Source organism: Schistocerca cancellata, chromosome 3 (assembly GCF_023864275.1).
Source record: "Schistocerca cancellata isolate TAMUIC-IGC-003103 chromosome 3, iqSchCanc2.1, whole genome shotgun sequence".
In the NCBI taxonomy this organism is placed as follows: domain Eukaryota; kingdom Metazoa; phylum Arthropoda; class Insecta; order Orthoptera; family Acrididae; genus Schistocerca; species Schistocerca cancellata.
In genome coordinates, this window is record NC_064628.1 from 443,121,524 (window position 1) to 443,141,488 (window position 19,965).

General features: G+C 44.4%; 1 protein-coding gene across 2 annotated transcripts in view; it reads right to left on the bottom strand.

Moving 5' to 3' along the window:
- The window catches only part of LOC126175199 (LIM domain only protein 3-like), a 348,240-nt gene that overhangs the window by 67,605 nt on the left and 260,670 nt on the right, over window positions 1-19,965 (bottom strand). For both annotated transcript variants that reach the window (XM_049921798.1, XM_049921799.1), the window contains exon 4: window positions 13,075-13,200. In XM_049921798.1, coding sequence (XP_049777755.1) covers window positions 13,075-13,200 — 126 coding nt within the window. The remainder of the gene's footprint in view (window positions 1-13,074; window positions 13,201-19,965) is intronic.

Consider the following 19,965-nt stretch of genomic DNA (forward strand, 5'->3'; position numbering starts at 1 on the left):
GACGGCCGGTGGAAACCGCAGGTTCGGCCGACTGCTGAATTGAAAAGAGGTTACTGCAGCCTGGGATGGAGAGGGCATGAAAGCGGATAGAAAGAGAAAGGGGGCGAGTTGTAAGAGGCCGTGTCGGCGGCCGCCTCGCCCCGCTTCGGACTGAATCCGCTGGCCGGCGGCCGCTCACTCGCAGCCCCGTATCGAGGGGCTTTTAAAACATTTAGTGGCCTTCTGGGAAATCACAGGACGACCAGCAGCCAGCGTCGAGACAAAAAAGCGCGCGCCGGGCGGAGAGGGTAGCGGGCCAGGGGTACGCTGGGGGGCGGCGGAGGGGGAGGTGGAGGCGACGGGGGTAGGGGGAAGGAACCGGCGCCGACGCCCGCCGACGCCGCTCGGACGCCGGAAACAAGGTTTGCAGTGGCGGCGCGCGGCAATAAACCCGATTAATGGGTTTACCTTGGAGAAATTACCGTCCGGGGCGACGGATGGCTGCCTCCTCGAGACGCCCGCCGGGGGCCGAGTCAGCGGCATAAAAAGGGCCGCGGGGAGCGAAGGGCGGGGGGCGAGGGGCGCGGTTCCAATCCGGGCGGCGCCGCTTTACGAGCCAGCCAATCCACCTGCCGGCTCTGGCCGGAACTCGCCTCGCCGCCGCGGCAGACGTCGCGCGCCGACTGCCCTTCTCTACTGTCTAGCCCTCTCCCTCTCTCCGCTGTTAAAGAAAGTAGTCCTAAAAATTCTCAGGCTTTATGCAGAGTAGTTCGGGAGACGGGGGCGGCAACAGCGTTAGAGAAAGGTCGTCTGTCTGAGACATACCGGATGAGTCCAATAGCTACCAACTAACTGATATCTGGAATCAGGCAGTTTATTTCTCCCAGCCTATAGGCTCCACTCATGGACATAGGCCTCTTCCAAAGACTTCCACATCGATCTTAGTTGGAAGGTCAGGATGCAGCTTTTACATGCATGTCGCACGTCGTCTTTCCATCTAGCAAGAGCGCGTCTGACACTTCTCTTTGACTTCCTGAAACGTCACTGCAGTCAAGTTGTTCTTTGTCACATATCTACATCTACATATATACTCCGCAAGAAACAGTATAGTGCGTGGTGGAGGGTGCATTGTACCACTGCCAGTCCACCCAAAACAGAGCGAGGAAGAAAGGAAGAATATGACTCCGTACGAACCATAAACTCTCCAATCTTATCCTCATGGCCCTTACGCGAAATGGACGTTGGCAGCAGTAGAATAGTTCTGCAGTTAGCCTCACATGCAGGTTCTCTAAATTTTCTCAACATTGCTCCTCGGAAAGAATGTCCTTGTCCCTTCAGTGATTCCCATTTGAGTGCCCGAAGCATCTCCATAATACTTGCGCGTTGATGGAACCTACCGGTAACGAAACTAGCAGACCGCCTCTGCATTGCTTCCTTTAATCCGACCTGGCGCGGATCCCAAACACTCTAACAGTACTCAACAACAGGTCGCACAGATGAACCACACTTCTCTAAAATTCTCCCAATGAACTGAAGTCGACCATTCACTTTCCGTACTACAACCTTAAATGCTCATTACATTTCATATTACTTTCCAACATGTGCGACGTGACCGTGTCAAGCACTGCACTACTAAGACTGTACTTGAACATTATTGGTTTATTTTTGCTACTCATCTGCATTAACTTACAGTTTTCTACATTTAGAGCTAGCTGCCATTCATTGAACCAACTAGAAATTTTGTCTAAGTCATTTTGTATCCTCCTACAGCCGCTCAACGACGACACCTTTCCATACAGCACAGCATTATCAGCAACGAGCCACACACGGCTGCCTACCCTGTCCCTCAGAGGGTTTATGTATATAGTAAACAACAGCGGTCTCATCGCCCTTCCCTGGGACTCTCCTGACGGTAGCTTGGTCTCTGATGAACTCCTGCCTAAAGCCACTTCAGTCTTGCTATCCGCTCGACAGTGTATAGATCCTTCTCCTTACCTCTTCGTCCTCGATCCTGTCTCTCAGATTCACCGCAAGGAAGGCTTTCTCCATCACCCTGTGATAGACCAGGAGATGTTTCACGCTGTTCGTTGTGTCACTGTTTCGAGTCCCTACGTTGTAACTTGCAGGATGTATGTGTCATAAACCTTGCTCTTTAAAGTCACAAGGATAGTGGGCTTGCAAAGGTGGTCACCAGGTTTCCCGAATGCCATCCAGGTGAGGGAAATTCTCCATGTCATCCTGAGACGCTCTGCAATCGATTCCAGACGTTGTTTTGCTTCCCTCGCGCGATGTATCGCGTGCCGCTAGGTGGTGGGCGATAAGCGCCGAAAGCATGGTGGACGAGGTACAGACTGCCTGCAATGAATGCAGTTTTGGACGGGGAAACGAGTGTCCTGTTCTCCGCTCCATCGTTGGCTTACTGCCGAGCAGGAGATGGTTTGGCGCGGAAGTGTAGCAGTTGAGATCGATGAATGTGTATGGATTCATATGTAACGATAGCTGTGTTGGAAATGTGTCGCCTGGAAGCATATCAGCGGCAGTGTACTTTTCTTGGCGTGAAGAGTTATATACCCGTCTTGCTTGAATTGGGATACACCGTCCCGTATGAAGTAAACCCCGTGTTGCATTCAGCTAATCAGCCATTGTAACCGCTAAGGCGGTCATCGTCTGGATTGCTATGGGGATGCTATGGGACTGTTGCCGCTAACGTTTGATTTCTTAAAATCAGATTAATAGTTGAGTGGTTTTTGTGACACCACTTAGTAGATTCCATGTGATATAATTTAAAACTTTGTGTTACAGAAATGAAAGTTTCTTGTTGTGTATAAGATATTCTTTAATCAGCGACTGCCAAAATTAGTTGATTTATTCGTTCTACATCTACATCTACATCCATACTCCGCAAGCCACCTGACGGTGTGTGGCGGAGTAATTCATTCGAATTACCGAGCTCGGGGCAAGCTTTAATAGTTAATAGTATGGCAGCTTTAAAATAATTGTGTTTTAGTTGATGTACTTCGTTTCGTGTTTTAGAAGTCACCTGCACCACACTGTAACCACACTGTTCATGCTACTACAGGCGGCCTCTGGCGGTAAAATATGGCGCCTACGGCCGTTTTGTGGCCATCTCTCGTAATACATGGTTCAAAAATCTTGTAATTGATGCTGTTTATACTAACAGCTATTTAGGTAATGCTTTCATATTAAAATGTTGTGAATTTCAAATTTTGTTGCTACTGGGCTATATTCCTACTACACTGAAATTTGAGCATAACTTGTTCTTCCTCTTGTGTTTATGATTACCTTTATTCTGTGTTTTAGTTGTTTGAAGTTTAATGCTAAATTGATGGAGATACATAGCTCAGTCTCAAGGAAGTCTCAACTTTTTGTTGTTTAGCGGAGGGGCTGTTCAGTTTCTGCTGTCTGTTTATCTTTCCATGATGAATCTTATAAATGGATGCATTTACTCGTAGGTCGTGCTTGACAGTAATGGCTCTGAATTTGTTATTGTTCGCAATATTGGCGGCAGTATTGAATGTCACGCATATTACTAGGTCGTCATTCCCGCTTCGCTGATGCAAGCTGCAACCCGCTGCCATTAAGCCTTCGAAATTGTAGAGTGTTAAATGGCGGTGTCTAACGTAACTACGCAGCTGCGTGAGAGAACTTCAGAAAATTGAAAGCACGAATTCGAAGAGTTCGTCGACACGTGGGGCACTCTCTCCTTCAGTATGTCAGTGCCAAACCACACAGCCGGTCGGTGTGGCCGACCGGTTCTGGGCGCTTCAGTCTGGAACCACGCGACCGCTACGGTCGCAGGTTCGAATCCTGCCTCGGGCATGGATGTGTGTGATGTCCTTAGGTTAATAAGGTTTTAGCAGTTTTATGTTCTAGGGGACTGATGACCTGAGATGTTAAGTCCCATAGTACTCAGAGCCATTTAACCAAACCACACACGAGTGCTGTGACATCAGGAAAAGTTCGACGCGTTGGGTTCACTGTCGTCTATCATCCGCCATATATTCCTGACTTGCCCCATCCGATTTTTATCTATTTCCAAAACTTAAAGGACGCCTTCCAGGACTTAACTTTGATAGAGATGAAGTGGTGCAAGCAGAGATGATGATGTGGCTTCGTCAACAATTTCAAACATTCTACGGTCGCGGTGTTAACAAATTGGTCTCTCGTTGGGAGAAATGTGTTCGTTGTCGGGGTAACTTTTGTGAAATAAATCTGCAGATATGAAGAATAAAGATGTAAAATGTTAATACAGTTTGTTTTATTTAAAAAGTTTTAAGAGTATTCACACAGAAAATTCTGAGGCGTTAGTTTTCAGCACGCCCTCGTGTTTTGAAATAAAATGTCTCTGGGGTATATTGACTCGTTACAGAACAGTTCTTTCGCTCTGCTACCATAACTGCCATCGAAGGATATCAAAGCAACGCCATAGTTACAAAGTTACTGAGGCAGCCTTGTAGTCTATTCCACAAGTTATTCAATCTGTACACTGAGAAAGCTGTTAAGGAAGCCAAGCAAATGTTAAGAAAAGAAATTAATAATGGTCGAAGAGAAATAAAAACTTTTGAGGCTTACCTAAGGTGCTGTAATGGTGTCAGAGACAGCAAAGAAGTTGGAAGGTCCTTCGAACTTAATGGGTAATGTTTTGAGAACACGTATTAGTAACAGGATGTAGTTCAATTAAATCAGGCGCTGTTAAGGTAATGAGGTTAGGAAGGAAAGAAATGAAAGTAGTAGATGAGTTTTGTTACTTGGACATCAAAATACGAGTATCTGACAACAGGCGAAAAAGAGGCTTTATGAAAAGTCTATTGACAATTGCAAGAGAAGCTTTCATGAAAAAAGGATATATTTGTTTATATAAATTTAAATGTTACGCAAACATTTCTGACGGTACTCGTACGAAGTGTAACGATCTAGGGAAGTGAAAGGTGGACGATAAACAGTTCAGAGAAGAAGAAAACTGTAGCTTCTGAAATGCTGTGAGGCAACGATACAACGTGTGGGAAAGGGAGGGAGGTGGTTGCGGCATGGGCATCATGATTACCATCCGCCTAAAAGTGTTTCAGTAGAAACTATTTTATTTTTTATTTTCTCCGTCCAATATTGACTAGCAATCCCCCTATAACTCCTATAGAGTAGTAGTTTCAAGCGTGTGCCGATGTACGTGTGAAGATGGCCTATAATACCGTCTACCGCCAACATAAGGTGTTTATGCTTCACAAATATGGCGCACTGCAGCAGAACTTGTTCCTGCTAGCGAGTGCACTGGTGGACGTCGATGAGACAACGTGGGAACAGACAAGCATAAGTAATGACGAACAGTCAGGTTTCTCTGGAGGGAAGGAGAGACTACCTCAAGCATCCGCAAGAGGTTAGTAGTCATATGTGGAGAAACAGCGCCAAGATGCAGGTCCGTGTTCCGTTGGGTATCACAGATCAGAGATGGTAGGACTGTGCTGAAAAACGCAAATGCACTGTGCGTTCAGCAGCTGCACGCAAATCTAACAATACCCAGCGTGTCAATGACCTGATAATGGGGCATAGGAGAACCACTTTTGAACTAGAGAAGGTGTCAGGGGTATAAAGGATAACACACCACACTATCATCCATGAGGATTGATGATGATGAAGGTGTGTATACAGTGGGTTCCCCATTCCCTCATACTGCTCAGAAACAGAAGTGTGTGGAGAAATATGCGAACAGTTTGTGCAGCAGTACAGTGGAGATCCAGCAGAATCCTTTGAGTGTCTGATCACCGTCGACTAGTCATGGCTTTTCCACAAAACTACAGAAAAAAAACGTCAGTCAATGGAGCGGAAGCATACTGGGAGCCCTCGCCCCAGAAAATAGCGGCCGAGAATATTCGTACAGAAGCTAATGGCGATTGTGTTCTGGGATCACGAAGGGATGCTGCTCCCTCCCAATACAATACTTAACAATGATGGGTACTGCAGTTCACTGCTCCAACGCTGTCGATGTACTCAACAACGCCGCTACGGAAAACAGGGCATTACATTTCTACTCGAACACGATAATGCACGGCCACATGTCAGCCGCCACAACATTGCCACGGTGTGTGAAGTAGAGTTTACTGTACTGTTACATCCTCTAAAATCACCGGGTCGGGTTCCTAGCGAATATGCCCTACTCGACGCAATAAAAAAGGTAATGTAGGGGTAAGTAGTTCACCACCAATGACGAACCTTATGCATTTGTCCACCAGTGACGCCGGGGTACCCCCGAAGAATTGTTTGCTACGCAAATACAGAAGCTGCCAGAACGATGCCAAAAGTGCACAGACATTGACGGAGAATACCTGCAAATAAACTGCATTCTTTTGACCGGTAAATGATTCCTGCGAACAAAAATATAGTGCAAGAATCTCCTTATTGCCCAAGTACACATAACAAATTGCACATTTAACAGCTTACTTTCGGAGAAAAAAGTAAATGAAAACCACGAGTCTAGAGAATGGCAAGGGCTTCTACAAGATAAATGACAAGGTGCACTTAACAAATTATACTTTTCACTATCTTGGGTGAGGGCCTGCCCACGTGGAGGGGACTACGAGCTGACCGGTTACAGTCCAATCAGGTAAAGGTGCACATTCACAAGCTGACTGTACTTGCTGTCAACAGCAAATCCGACACGATTCCTGAGTTCACAGGTAGAACCAGGAAAACAACAGTAAGCTGAGTAAGAGAAGACATAAAGCGAAAGACACACTTGAACCATCTTCCTGACACAAGGTGGATATGACTGAAAGAAATAGCATCCCACTCATCCACACACTCGTACAGCCTTAGTTTACAGGTTTTTGTTCACAATCGTTGTGTTTAGTGTCTGGACATGAAGGCTATGCACGGTCAGTTACTAACAGCTAATGGAACAGTCTGTAACTTAAAATTAGTATTGCAACTGTGAGAATGCGTAGCCGAATTACTTACAAGACACGAAGATGGTCTGATCTTGGACCCAAATCGATAGTCATCAATCAAATATAGTGGTACAACTGTGTATTTTACAGTACGGGGTGTAATTTTTCTGAAAGCTGTTCAACAGCGCCTACACAAAATATTACCAATGTACCAATGCAAGTCTAGCAAACACGGCATGTTTCACAATTGCTAAATATGTGTATAAATTCGGTATGTGTCCTAATATCCTACTCCCCCTTCTCTCTGTCCATCTCCTCCTCCCCCTGTCTCTGCCCACCCCCTCGTCCGCCCTCTCTTCGTCCATCTCCTTTCCACTCCCCCCCCCCTCCATCCCCTCTCTCTCTCTCCTGAATGCAACGTTCTGTCAAAATTTCGAATCAATCAATGAAAAACATTCGGAAATTTAAGATTTTGAATAAACGGACTTTTTTTATATAGAAATTAAACAATTTATTATTATTATATTAAGGCACATAATATGTTTTATTGTTATTGAAATTAAAAATCTTACACACATTGTTGGTTGATTAAAACTGGGAATGACGGCAATTTGTTGACTTTTGGGAGACGAGACAGAGACAGTAACAAAGTGTGCTCCCCCCTCCAGCCATCTGTGTCAGATATGATGCTACAGAAGAATGCAGAAAATTAGATTGGTGGATCGGATAACTAGTGAAGAGGTAATGAATAGGACAGAGGGAGGGGGTGGAGGAATTTTGGTGCCACTCGACTAAAAGGAAGGATCAGTTGAAAGGACACATCCTGAGGCATCAACGGACTGTCAGTTGGATGGAGGTGTAGAGAGTAAAAGTTGAAGAGGGAGACAAGTAAGTAGGTTAAAATGAATATAGCTTGCAGTTGTTAGGCAAAGATGAAGACTCTTGCGCAGGACAGACTAGCGTGGAGCATGGAGGACATTATCAAACCAATGTTCGGAGGAAAGACTGCAAGTACTGATACAGCCTCCGTAAGTGTATTATGCTGACAGCAGTGAAAAACAATGTAAATGGGTGTAATACGAAAAAGTTTACACTTGCTCATGACAGTCTCTGTCGACAACACTAATAAAAGCTCTCTTTATCCACAGAACTAAGCTGTATACTCGTCTGATTTCCTTCGGATACTGTTTTCAATAGAAAGAAAGGGCGATGGAAGTAAATGGTATAAGAAAAACTTAATCCTTTCGAGGCTGTAATATACACTGCCGATCATTTTTCAGCTAAGATTACGCCCAAACACCTGCTTGGACACTTTTAAGCACATTACACGCTACTACTTGCAGGAAGATTTACGGATAATCAATGCTTAGTGAAAAGTCAGGCAGTTGTCATTGGTTTTAAAACTATGAGTACAACCGATATTTTTCCACAGCATCGACGATGAATCACTGGTAAAGTAAATCTATCACCCTGCAGCGGATTGCTTTGATACATACTAGCGGATTACAATTGTGTACCGGACTGGGACTCGATTTCGGAACGCTGGCTATCACCGCTCTCACTGACGTAGCTATCTAGGTACGTGTTGTGAGTCGTGCCCAAGTAGTTCAGCGGAAGTCTCTCACAAAAATCTCACAGAGAAGATTCTTGAGTGTAACTCATCGGTATGCGAGCCTTGCCAAGTTAGATTAAAGGAAAGGAGAATGAGAATTTATGGCTCAGCGCCACTACTGCCTAAACCACTAAACGATAGATTTCTGTTTTGTTGTGCCACCTTGAAGGAATAGACCAGCTACGTAGAAGCCACAGAGAGAGCACCTCCATTTGCTAGCATCACTAAGAAATAATCCATTCTGTTGATTTGCATATAGCAATGAAAATAATTTTTATTTGCTTGATGATCGATGTTAGTTAAATGACCCAGTCGATGGAAAACCTTCGCAGTTCATTCCTGGTTTATCATGCCAACATTAAATCCTTCAGAGAACTGTTCAAATAGGAGGCAGACGCAACACAAAAAACGTTCTGCAACACGTAAACACTTACTGTTAAAATCATTACTACACATGTAGTATGTCGAGTTAAGTTTCATCAGTAAGAGCGAAGGTAAAGTATTGTTCCTCTTAAATATACGTTCAAGCGGCTATTACAGGAACTTACTGTAATTGTGACATCAGTCAGAAGGTGGTAGGTATTATTTCACTGCAGAAATGTAAAGGAAACGAACCTACTCCGCGGCAAATTTGAATTATTAGATTTAGTCCACAAAGTGTCAAACAGCTTAATACTAAGACGCGAAGATTAAAAAGCTGCAGTCTGGCGTGAGAAAGACTTTACGAGAGCTGTATCAGTAAACCTTTCATAAATCGCAACTGGTAAGCGAACTGAAACTTACAGATATCGTACAGAGACAGGTATTCTGTGGAAAATTTGTTGACATTACGAGATGGTACGAAGGTTCGCCTGAATAAATAACCATCGGTTATAAACTGAGGTTTCAGCTATCTGAAAAGGTCTATAAGCGCCTTGACTAAATTCAACCGTCCTAGAAACATGTGATGCAATTGAAGTCCATCATTAGTGTCCAAAAGAATGATTACACTAATTAAACTATTCACAAATGAAGGGCGTGGCCTCGAACGCTCAGAATCGCACGGAAATGCGCTTATAATATAATTCGCTCATCCCAGAAACAGTGTCGTGAGCCAGTCGCATGCAAAACTACGTGTCTTGTCACGAGATACATTTGAATGATCATCTATTGAAGGCCTAAGAGAGTAATTCTGGTAATGTGAAGAAGCAAAGCAGCTATATAACAGCAGCAACCTCTTGATGTGTACTTCTTTGAGAAATATTAGCTCCACTTGAGAAGAATTGTTGATTTTGTAAGAATGCAAAGTGATGAACCACAGGTACCGTTACACGAAAGTGGTTGCATCATCAGACTTCATTGTATGCTATACAATTAGTTTCCTGCACCGAAATACAAGCCTATATTACAATCTTTTCTGCAAAAGGCAAGCTCTCACATCGTACGAATATTATCGTTTGAAAATGTAATTAGTGCCGTGTTCGAGACTGGGCTGCCCGAATGGACAAGCTGAAACTTTCTTCTCGGAGCTTCTGCAGTGTCTTGAAGTCATATCGCAGCCATGGCCAGAGTGCACGACCTCTTAGCGCCGTGTGGTATGCGAGACAAAACGCGAGATGCATTGCTCCGGAGACTTGTGTACTGTGTATTGTACCGGGGACCTAGAAACGACGGAGAGGCTTCATCCCGCCGTAGCCCTCAGTGGTTCACAACCTCACAACAGGCTACAGCAGCCCACCCAGTCCACCGCCACTCCACACCGAATCCGGTGGACCCCCCCCCCCCTCCCACCGGGAACGTCTCACACCAGACGAGTGTAACCCCAAATGTTTGCGTGGTAGAGTAATTATGGTGTACGCGTACGTAGAGACAGCATTTGCGCAGAAATCGCCGACATAGTGTAACTGAGGCGGAATAAGGGGAATCAGCCCGCATGCGCCTAGGCAGAGGAAAACCGCCTTAAACACCATCCGCTGGCTGGCTGGCACACCGGACCTGACATTAATCTGCCGGGCGAATTCGTGCCGGGGACTGGCACGCCTTCCAGCTCGGGATGGAGCGCGTTAGACCGCGCGGCTAGCCAGACGGGTTCCGCAGACCTACTTCCACACGTATGTTAGCAGACCCGCATAATTTCTACGTCCTGCTATGCCTACGCTATAAAGCCAATCGTCGCCAGCCTCCCTTAGGCCCGCGAGACAGGGTTAAACAGTCCCTTCCCCTGTACCACCAGTCAATGCCCATAAGCCATCCTATACTCCCCTCGTAAGCTCGCCAGTCCGATCACTGAATTGGGCAACAAACACCGCAGTCAGGCACCATACCGTCACAAACCCGTTTCTTCCCTCTCTTCTGTAGACAACACCATTGCCGTTCTAGGAACTACAGTCTGGAACCGAGCGACCGCTACGGTCGCAGGTTCGAATCCTGCCTCGGGCATGGAGGTGTGTGATATCCTTAGGTTAGTTAGGTTTAATTAGTTCTAAGTTCTAGGAGACTGATGACCTCAGAAGTTAAGTCGCATAGTGCTCAGAGCCATTTGAACCATTTTTGTAGACAACGCAGGAAAACAGTTAAAGTCAAAAAGGGCAAAGGGCACGTACGAGTACTCGATACTTGAAATTTATATCAGAGCAAAAATCAATTTATTCTTCTTTTAATAATCCTCACCAAATCTGCTTCATTCGTTACACAACGATTCCTGATAGCCAGGTGCTCCAAACTCTGTTAGGCCGCGTCTTAGTTAACCGTCCGTATACGTTCGTTAACATCAACAACCACCTCGAGAACCAGCACTAGATTACGACGTATCCCACGTGAGTGTAGGCAACGCACTTCCGAACACTTCTGACCTTTCCACGTCAGGAGAACAGCAATAATTCTCCCTGTTCACTAAATTCCTCAATACGCCTCCACACCACCTTCACCCCAGAGAGCTCAGCTCGCCTCTTGCACCCTACCATTACCACTTTGGTAACGCGGAGACACAAAATATCGATGTAATAGAACCAGAAACAGACTGAAGACAACAAAATATTACCAATCTCTTGATGTGTACTTACTTAAGCAATACATGCTCAACATGTTAAGAATCGTTGATTTTGTAAGTACAACTTGGAGAACCACAAGTAACGTTACACGATCGTCATTTCATCATCCGACTTCACTCTGTGCTATAGCAACTAATTTTCTGTACCCGAAATAAAAATCGTTTAGATATCACCGTTTGAAAATGTAATTAGGGTATTGTTTTGCAACATTATCAAGTCACTAGAAAAAGTTTGTTGCACCCATAGCGTAATTATTTTAAACAGAGGGAAATACAACAGCAAGTAGGGACATTGACATATGTCTTGTCTGTGATCATGTTCATCGATACTTTGTTTCTTCGCGTAAACAATGTTCCTTCCTTAGACTCCGAATGTGTGATCACTCAATATCTCTTGTGGTAAGACGCGTAGTTAGGGTTTGCAACTGCCCTTGCAACTATTTTTGGGGAAGAGCGATTTATATTCTAAGCACGTTTCTGTGCGATTGTGAGAGTTCGAGGTCTCGCATTTCACTTGTCATTATAATTATATGAATAATTAGCCGCATGTGTTTCCTCATCAACTTCCTTTACAACATGGCGTTTGAACCACTCTGCTGCGATCTTCAGGACTCTTTCGACAATGGCTTTCAACAATGTTCAACAATCTGAGGACACTAATAGACTCTTGGTAGAGATCCAAGCAGAGAGTTCGAAATTTCGAGTTTATTGAGAAAGTAGACATAGAAAGGAAAATTAGATGTAATCAGTCATCGACGACGATGTCACTGCGGACGGAGTGAAGGAGTACAAGCTCAAATTGATAAAGAAGTGCGGAAAAGTCAGTTCTGTCTTTTCCGAGGAAACGTCTCAGCTGAACAAATAGACGAGGAAAATGGCGCTATCGAATCATCAAAAAAAGTTTTTCTTTCATTGCCAATGACCACGAAAACTTGCAGACTAATTTAAGGAGTGTGCTCTACCGACACTATGACGTAGCACGTCTAGCAGGAATTAATGAAGCATTATTTGACATGTTTGACAGGAAAGAGGAGGAGAAGATATTTATTTGAAACAAGATGGTGCCCTGCCACATTGGAGAAGATATTTTTCCTGATAGATGGATTCGTCGAGCATCGGTTGTGAGTTGTATCACATGCACAGGCAATCCCACATGCCACAGCTCGTGGTGTGGGCGCTCCTAGTGTCGAACTACGTCGCGAACACTCATAACGTTACGAGAATCGAGAAGTGCAATACAGTAGTTACTGACAACCTGCTTGATGAGAATAGGATCACAATCTGGACATCTGCTAAATGATAGCAAAGACTTACGTCGTTCAATTTTTACGATGGTGAAAACACGGGCTTTAGACGTATTAATGCCTTGCACTCATAAAATTTTCCAATTATAAGAACATCTTTTCCCGAGTAGAGATATTATCGAAAGGTCTTTCCTGAAAATAGCTGCAGCGTCATAACTTACGTTGTTCCACGACACAAATGCTTCCTTAAAAAAATATTTCAGTGTGCCCTGTTGACCAGTAAGGTAGCAAGTGCTGCGTGGTAGCACTTACCTATGGTTGCACTGCTGGCAGGCGAAGCACTCGAGGTGGTAGACGTTGTTTCGCGCGCGCATCACCATCTCGAAGGCGGGGATCACCTTGGAGCACGCCGCGCAGTAGCCAGTGCTGCCGAAGAGCCTGTAGACACCAACGATTTATAGTTTTCAAAGTGAAGTAATTAAGTAGTAAACATATTGCGACTCAAAACCAGCTGAAAATACAAAATTTAGGGGATGTAGATGGTGTATTGTGGAACAAATTGAGGACAAGAACGTTGTGTGGAAACGTTATTCTATGACGCCACAGAACGTCGAAGAAAGACGGTTTTACGTCTGCCGTTGGCACCACTTCATCAGAACATTTAAGATATATTTTTAAATGATTTTCTGATGTCTTCAGCTTACATTTTTCTTTAATCGATGGATTTTACGATTTCTACCGGAAGCATTATACTATGGATGAATTAGTACCATTTATGGATTTAATATAAGAGCAAGTCACGCCCCAATATATATTTGAAAGACTAGACTTACTTTACAGAAGATACGACAACGGTATGCTATACCACGTACGTTTTTGCGTCTATGACTGCACCTACTTGTCAATAAAGTAGGGAGACTTTTTCATAGTTGCTGCAAAGTTCTTATACATGAAGTACATGTTTTAAACGTACATACACAAGGAATATTATAATTATTTTACAGAAATTCGTTAATTAAGACATGAACCATAATGAAATATACGTAAGACCAGAGTCCTATATTAGTTAATTAACGAATTGCTGAAAAATAATAATAATTTCCTGGTGAGTGTACGTTGAAAACATAGACCTCATATGTACGAGCTTTGCAATAACATGTCAAAATAACGTGCTGCTAAAATTACGAAAAACTCTCGCCAATTTACTTTATGACAATTATATGCAATCACAGGAGCAATGACGTACATGACACAGTATCCATCAGCGTATCCTCTATAAAGTATGTTGCAATCTTTCTAATATATCTCAGGATATAACTTCGTAAATGATACTAATGCATCCAATGTATAATGCTTACGTTTTAGATAACTGAAAATGGCCTAAAGCTGGAAATTTGTAATCCATCAAATAAAGAAAATATCAGCAGAAAGTACCACAAAATCATTAAAAAAATTCGTCGCAGCTACGGACACTGTCGCAATGAAGAATAGAATTTAAACCATCTAGTGGTTCAGGAACCGGCAAACCTACACCTTGCCGTACTGGTCGGATAGCGGACGCAAGCTAGGTAGCTTATTACCTTCTTGTTTTACCAATTATGACCAGTAATATAAACACTGTAAAAGTAGCAATCATTGGAATGATTCCTTGGCTCCCTCCATATCACAGGAACAGCAAATCTGAAGCCTTTTTTCTCCTCCTTGGACCGTTTTCTCAGATCTTCAACACACACATAACAAGTCTCATGTGGCGCCCAAGATTTATCTTGATCACCAAATTTAGATCCAAAGTATGATAGATAAACCTTTTTCACAAAGTCTGTAATGTTCCTTTGGTGTTTTTTAATCACAAATTCACCACAAATACAACAAAAACTGTCAGCAGAGTTTTTACAACCACGATCAGGCATTGTACTGAGCACATTTATAGGAAACGGGAAAATGAGGTTAGGTTGACAGTAAACAAAACACCATCTGTTAACACAAAAATAGAATCGAACTTTTTTTGCCAGCAAATGTTTTTGAGCAGTGCTACCGACGTCATCTACATTCATTACACCTCTTTTTTATACTATTTTAACTATATAAAATCTGTTAAATTCTTTAAAAAATTGCTTAATTTAATAAATTTAACTGTAAAATGAGAAGAAAAAGTTTTTAAGTATCATATTTGGATTTCCCACCCTAAAAACCATATGAATAAGGTATGTTCAGTAACAAAGTTTTTCCATCGATGGCCTGTGTAATCCAACTTATTCTTTAAGTTCTTCTATATGACCTACTTGACTACACTACAGCTTAATTTATGCTTCAGTGAGTTTGCTTAAAGGGTTTTTAGTGAATAACTTTGTTCGTAAAATCACAACTGCCAAATTACTTGTTTTTAAGTGCGGTTTCAGTGCAGTTCTCTTTCTTTATAAACTATGGTATTTTCTATACATAGGTACGTACTTCACACAGAATCAATTTTGATTAGATTTAGTATGCCTCATTCATTTCACCATGATCGTTCGTTAGTTTGTGAAGATACGTACCTACCCCTTTTACAAATTCTTTCATTAATTGCAACCAACAAGGATATCCTAGTATATATTAGTTAGTAATTCACGCCTTTTTAAAAAGAGGGGTGTGTCTTTAAAATACATGTAAATGTCTATAACGTAGAAAAAGAAGAGTTATGCAGATAACGGAGATATTTTCGGAAGACTCTGACTCTGAAGTTGACTCTGATGATTCATACGTTCCTGGCGAAAGTGATCTGTCAACGGTAGAGCACGACACGGGCTCAGAAATGGATCAGCGCCACACAAATGAAAAAGTGAGCAATCTTAATCCTGATAATAATGCGGCAGATACAATAAACACGGAACGTGACCTTCTAGGTTCACCATGTGTTCCACATATTTCGGTTAACTTATCACAGGACTACTGAAGTGACTCTGTTACTTATGAAATACTATCCAAGAGTGAGAAAACTTTGTCTGAGACTGAATGATTTTCTTTCTGAAATTAAATAAAAATTTAAAATCTTGAAATTTCAACACTATAATCATTTTAAATTCTCAGTAAATCCCAGTATTCAATAACAGCTTTATATATACAAAAGTCACGGGATAGAGATATGCACGTATACAAATGGCAGTAGGATCGTGTACACAAAGGGCAGTGCATTGGCGGAGCTGTCATTTGTACTCAGGTGATTCATGTGAAAAGATTTGCGACGGGATTAATGGTCGCACCATTGGAATCAGCAGACTTTGAACACGGATTGGTATTTGGAGATAGACTCAGGACATTCCATTTCGGAATATTCCGAACTCTACTGTGTCAAGAGTGTGCCGAGAATACCAAATTTCAGGCATTACCTCTCACCACGGAATTTTCAGTGGCCGACGGCCTTCGTTTAATTACCGAGAGCACCAGCGTTTGCGTAGATTTGTCAGTGCTAACAGACAAGCAGCATTGCGTGATATAACCACAGAAATTAGTGTGGGACGTAGGTCGAACGTATCCGTTAGGACAGTGCGGCGCGATTTGGACTTAGTGGGATATGGCTGCAGACGATCGATGTGATTGCCTTTGCTAACAGCAGGTAATCGCCTGCAGCGCCTCTCCTGGGTTCGTGAGGATGTCGGGTGAACCGTAGACGACTGGAGAACCGTAGCCTGATCAGGTGAGTCCCGACTTTGTTTCGTAAGAGCTGATGGTAGGATTCGAGTGCGGCGCAGACCCCAAGATGGCAAGGACCCAAGTTGTGAACGAGGCACTATGCAATTGATGATCGTACGGTAATTGTGTGAGCTATGTTTATATGAAATGGACTGGGTCTTCTGGTCCACATGAACCGATCATTGACTGGAGATGCCTATGTTCAGCTACTTGGAGACCATTTGCAGCTATTCATTGACTCAATGTTCCTAAAACAACGTTCGAAGTTTTATGGTTTACAATGCGTCATGTCACCTGACCACAATTGTTCGCGATTGGTTTGTAGAACATTCTGGATTGTTTGAGCGAATAATTCGGCCAACCAGAGTGGTCGACATGAATGCTATGGCTCATTTATCGGACATAATCGAGAGGTCAGTTTTTGCACAAAATCCTGCACCAGCAACATTTTCGCAATTATGGAGGGCTATAGCGGCAGGTGTCTCAGTATATCTGCAAAGGAGTTAAGCACTCCGACTTCAGGCCACAAGTGGCCTATCGGGACCATCCTCAGTTGAGGATGCGGATAGGAGGGGTGTGTGGGCAGCACACGGCTCTCCCGGTCGTTATGATGGTTTTCCTTGAGCGCAGTCGCTACTATTCGGTCGAGTAGCTCCTCAATTGGCATCTCGAGGCTGAGTGCACCCTGAAAAGTGGCAACAGCACATACCGACCCGGATGGTCACCCATCAAGTGCCGGCCACGCCCGTCAGCGCTTAACTTTGTTGATCTGACGGGAACTGGTGTATCCACAGCGGCGAGGCCGTTCCCTTGCAAAGGACTTACGACGACTTATTGAGTCCTTGCCATGTCGAGCTGCTACACAACGCTGGGCAAAAGGTCCGGCACGGTATTAGAAGGTATCCCACGACTTTTGTCACCTCAGTGTACGGATGTTGCAACTAATTATTTGCCTCCTAGGTGGATGTTCTCCAGAACACGCTTTAAAACTATGTTCGTATCCAAGCGTTAGTCAAACTAAAAAAGATCTCCGTCTTCAGGCCACGAGTGGCCTACCGGGACCATCCGACCGCCGTGTCATCCTCAGTGGAGGTTGCGGATAGGAGGGGCGTGGGATCAGCACACCGCTCTCCTGTTCGTTATGATGGCATTCTTGACCGAGGCCGCTACTATTCGGTCGAATAGCTCCTCAATTGGCATCACGAGGCTGAGTGCATCCCGAAAAATGGCAACAGCTCATGGCGGCCTGGATGGTTACCCATCCAAGTGCCGTCCACGCCCGACAGCACTTAACTTCGGTCATCTCACGGGAAGGGCGTATCCACTACGGCAAGGCCGTTGCTAGTCAAACTAAAAACGCATATTTTTGGACCGCTCGTCTCCATGTTGTGAGTGGGCTGCGCCACTTTGTTTTGCCTCCTCTAGTTGCGCAGGGAATTCGATGTGTACCAGTGATGCAAACACGTTCCTGCAAACCAACGTAAATTTTATATGTAAATAACTTTTTCGAGGTGATGATTAAAACTTCATTATCAGCCCTAGTAGGAATAGTTACAAATACCATGGTTGTTTAGCAACAAAATTAATATTCCCTCCAATAACTTCCACTCTGATTCCTTGCGACCTTCGCAGTATTGCAGTTGAAAGGTCCAGTGGTGTACGTGTACATCCCTTTCTTTTTCGCTGCATTATTTGCAGTGGCGCAGCGTACACGCGGCAGCGCAGCTACAGAAGTTGTCAACGCAGTTCGGGCGCCGCTGCCCACGCGGCGTTGCCTGGCAGCAGCTGCACCGGCTGCGACAATTGCCGCACGCGCCGCGCCGGCTGCCGGTAATGCAGGATAATGGCGAGCGGCCGCACGACCGCAGATCCCGGGCGCCGCCATTAAACCTATTAGCAATTAGATAACGCCGCAGCGCGGCCGCCGTGCGGTCTTACGCGAACCATTACGCCAGCCAAATTATGGGCCGTGCCGAGCCGCGCAGCGCCACGCCGGCCAGTGGCCGTCGGCCGCAGCCGCAGAGCCGTCCCTGTCCGTCCGGCAGGGCGCACAGCGGCGCAATAGCAAGTGGTGTCGCTTACCGCGGCTATACGGGTCCGGCTTAACTGCCTTCCGCAGATGCCGCCTACGGAATGCTCGTAAAGCTGCGAGCTCCGCTTCACGTCTTAACTCTGCGGCTTGCTCGGGCGACAGCCACACTGCGTTACATCCAAGCGGATCCATAATCAGGTGATCCTACACTGCCGAGTTAACAGATGTACCGATTTTCGCGGGATGTCCCGTTTTTCATGGTTGTAATGACACGTGAATAGGCAAGTGTCGCTGTGACAACCCTACTTCAATTTAATTGTCTTTTGATTTAAAACATATTTTCACATTAAAGTTCACTCAGACTCTTTCACTTACTGTATGTAGCCTTACCCTATCCCGTATTTATTAATTAAGTAGTCGACTAAACACCAAACCCCTGAAAATGGTTGAGGAAGACGCATCAAGCGTCAGAATATGAGCAGATGTTTCACTCTTTCACTATCTGATGGGGTAAACATGTTAGGACGTTCATCATTTCCTTAATCTCAGTCGCCACTATTGCGACGATGCCACGATCACTGTAACACCGTGTTTCTAAGAGGCGACGAAAACTTCCATTGATGTAGACCACACAAAAGATGAAATTAAAAATCAAATTTTATGATGAAGAGTGCAAGGTTTACTCGTGGCCCATCAAAGGTAAAGATGAAAATCACGCTCACTGTATTGTATGCTTATACACTGAAGCGCCAAAGAAACTCGTATAGTCATGTGTATTCAGATACAGAGATTTGTAAACAGGCAGAACACGGCGCTACGGTCGACAACGCCTATATACTAAAACAAATGTCTGGCGCAGTTGTTAAATCGGTTACTGCTGCAACAATGACGGGTTATCAAGATTTAAGTGAGTTTGAACGTGGTAATATAGTCGGCGCAAGATCGATGGGACTCAGCATCTTCGGGGTAGCGATGCTGTGGGGATTTTCCCGTACAACCATTTCGCGAGTGTACCATGAATATCAGGAATCCGGTAAAACATCAAATCTCCGACATCGCTGCGGCCGGAAAAAGATCGTGGAAGAATAGCACGAACGACGACCAAAGAGAATCGATCAACGTGACGGAAGTGAAACCCTCCGCAAATTGCTGCAGATTTGAGTGCTGGACCATCAACAAGTGTCAGCGTGCGAACCATTCAACGAAATATCATCGATATGGGCTTTCGGAGACGAAGGCCCACTCGTGTGTCCTTGATGACTGCACAACAGAAAACTTTATGCCTCGCCTGGGCCCGTCAACGCGGACGTTGGACTGTTTATGACTGGAAGCATGATGCGTGTTCGGACGAGTTTCGTTTCAAATGGTATCGAGCGGATGGACGTGTAAGGATATGGAGACGACCTCATGAATCCATGGACCCTGCATGTCACCAGGGGACAGTTCAAGCTGGCTGAGGATCTGTATTGGTGTGGGGCGTGTGCAGTTGGAGTGCTATGGGA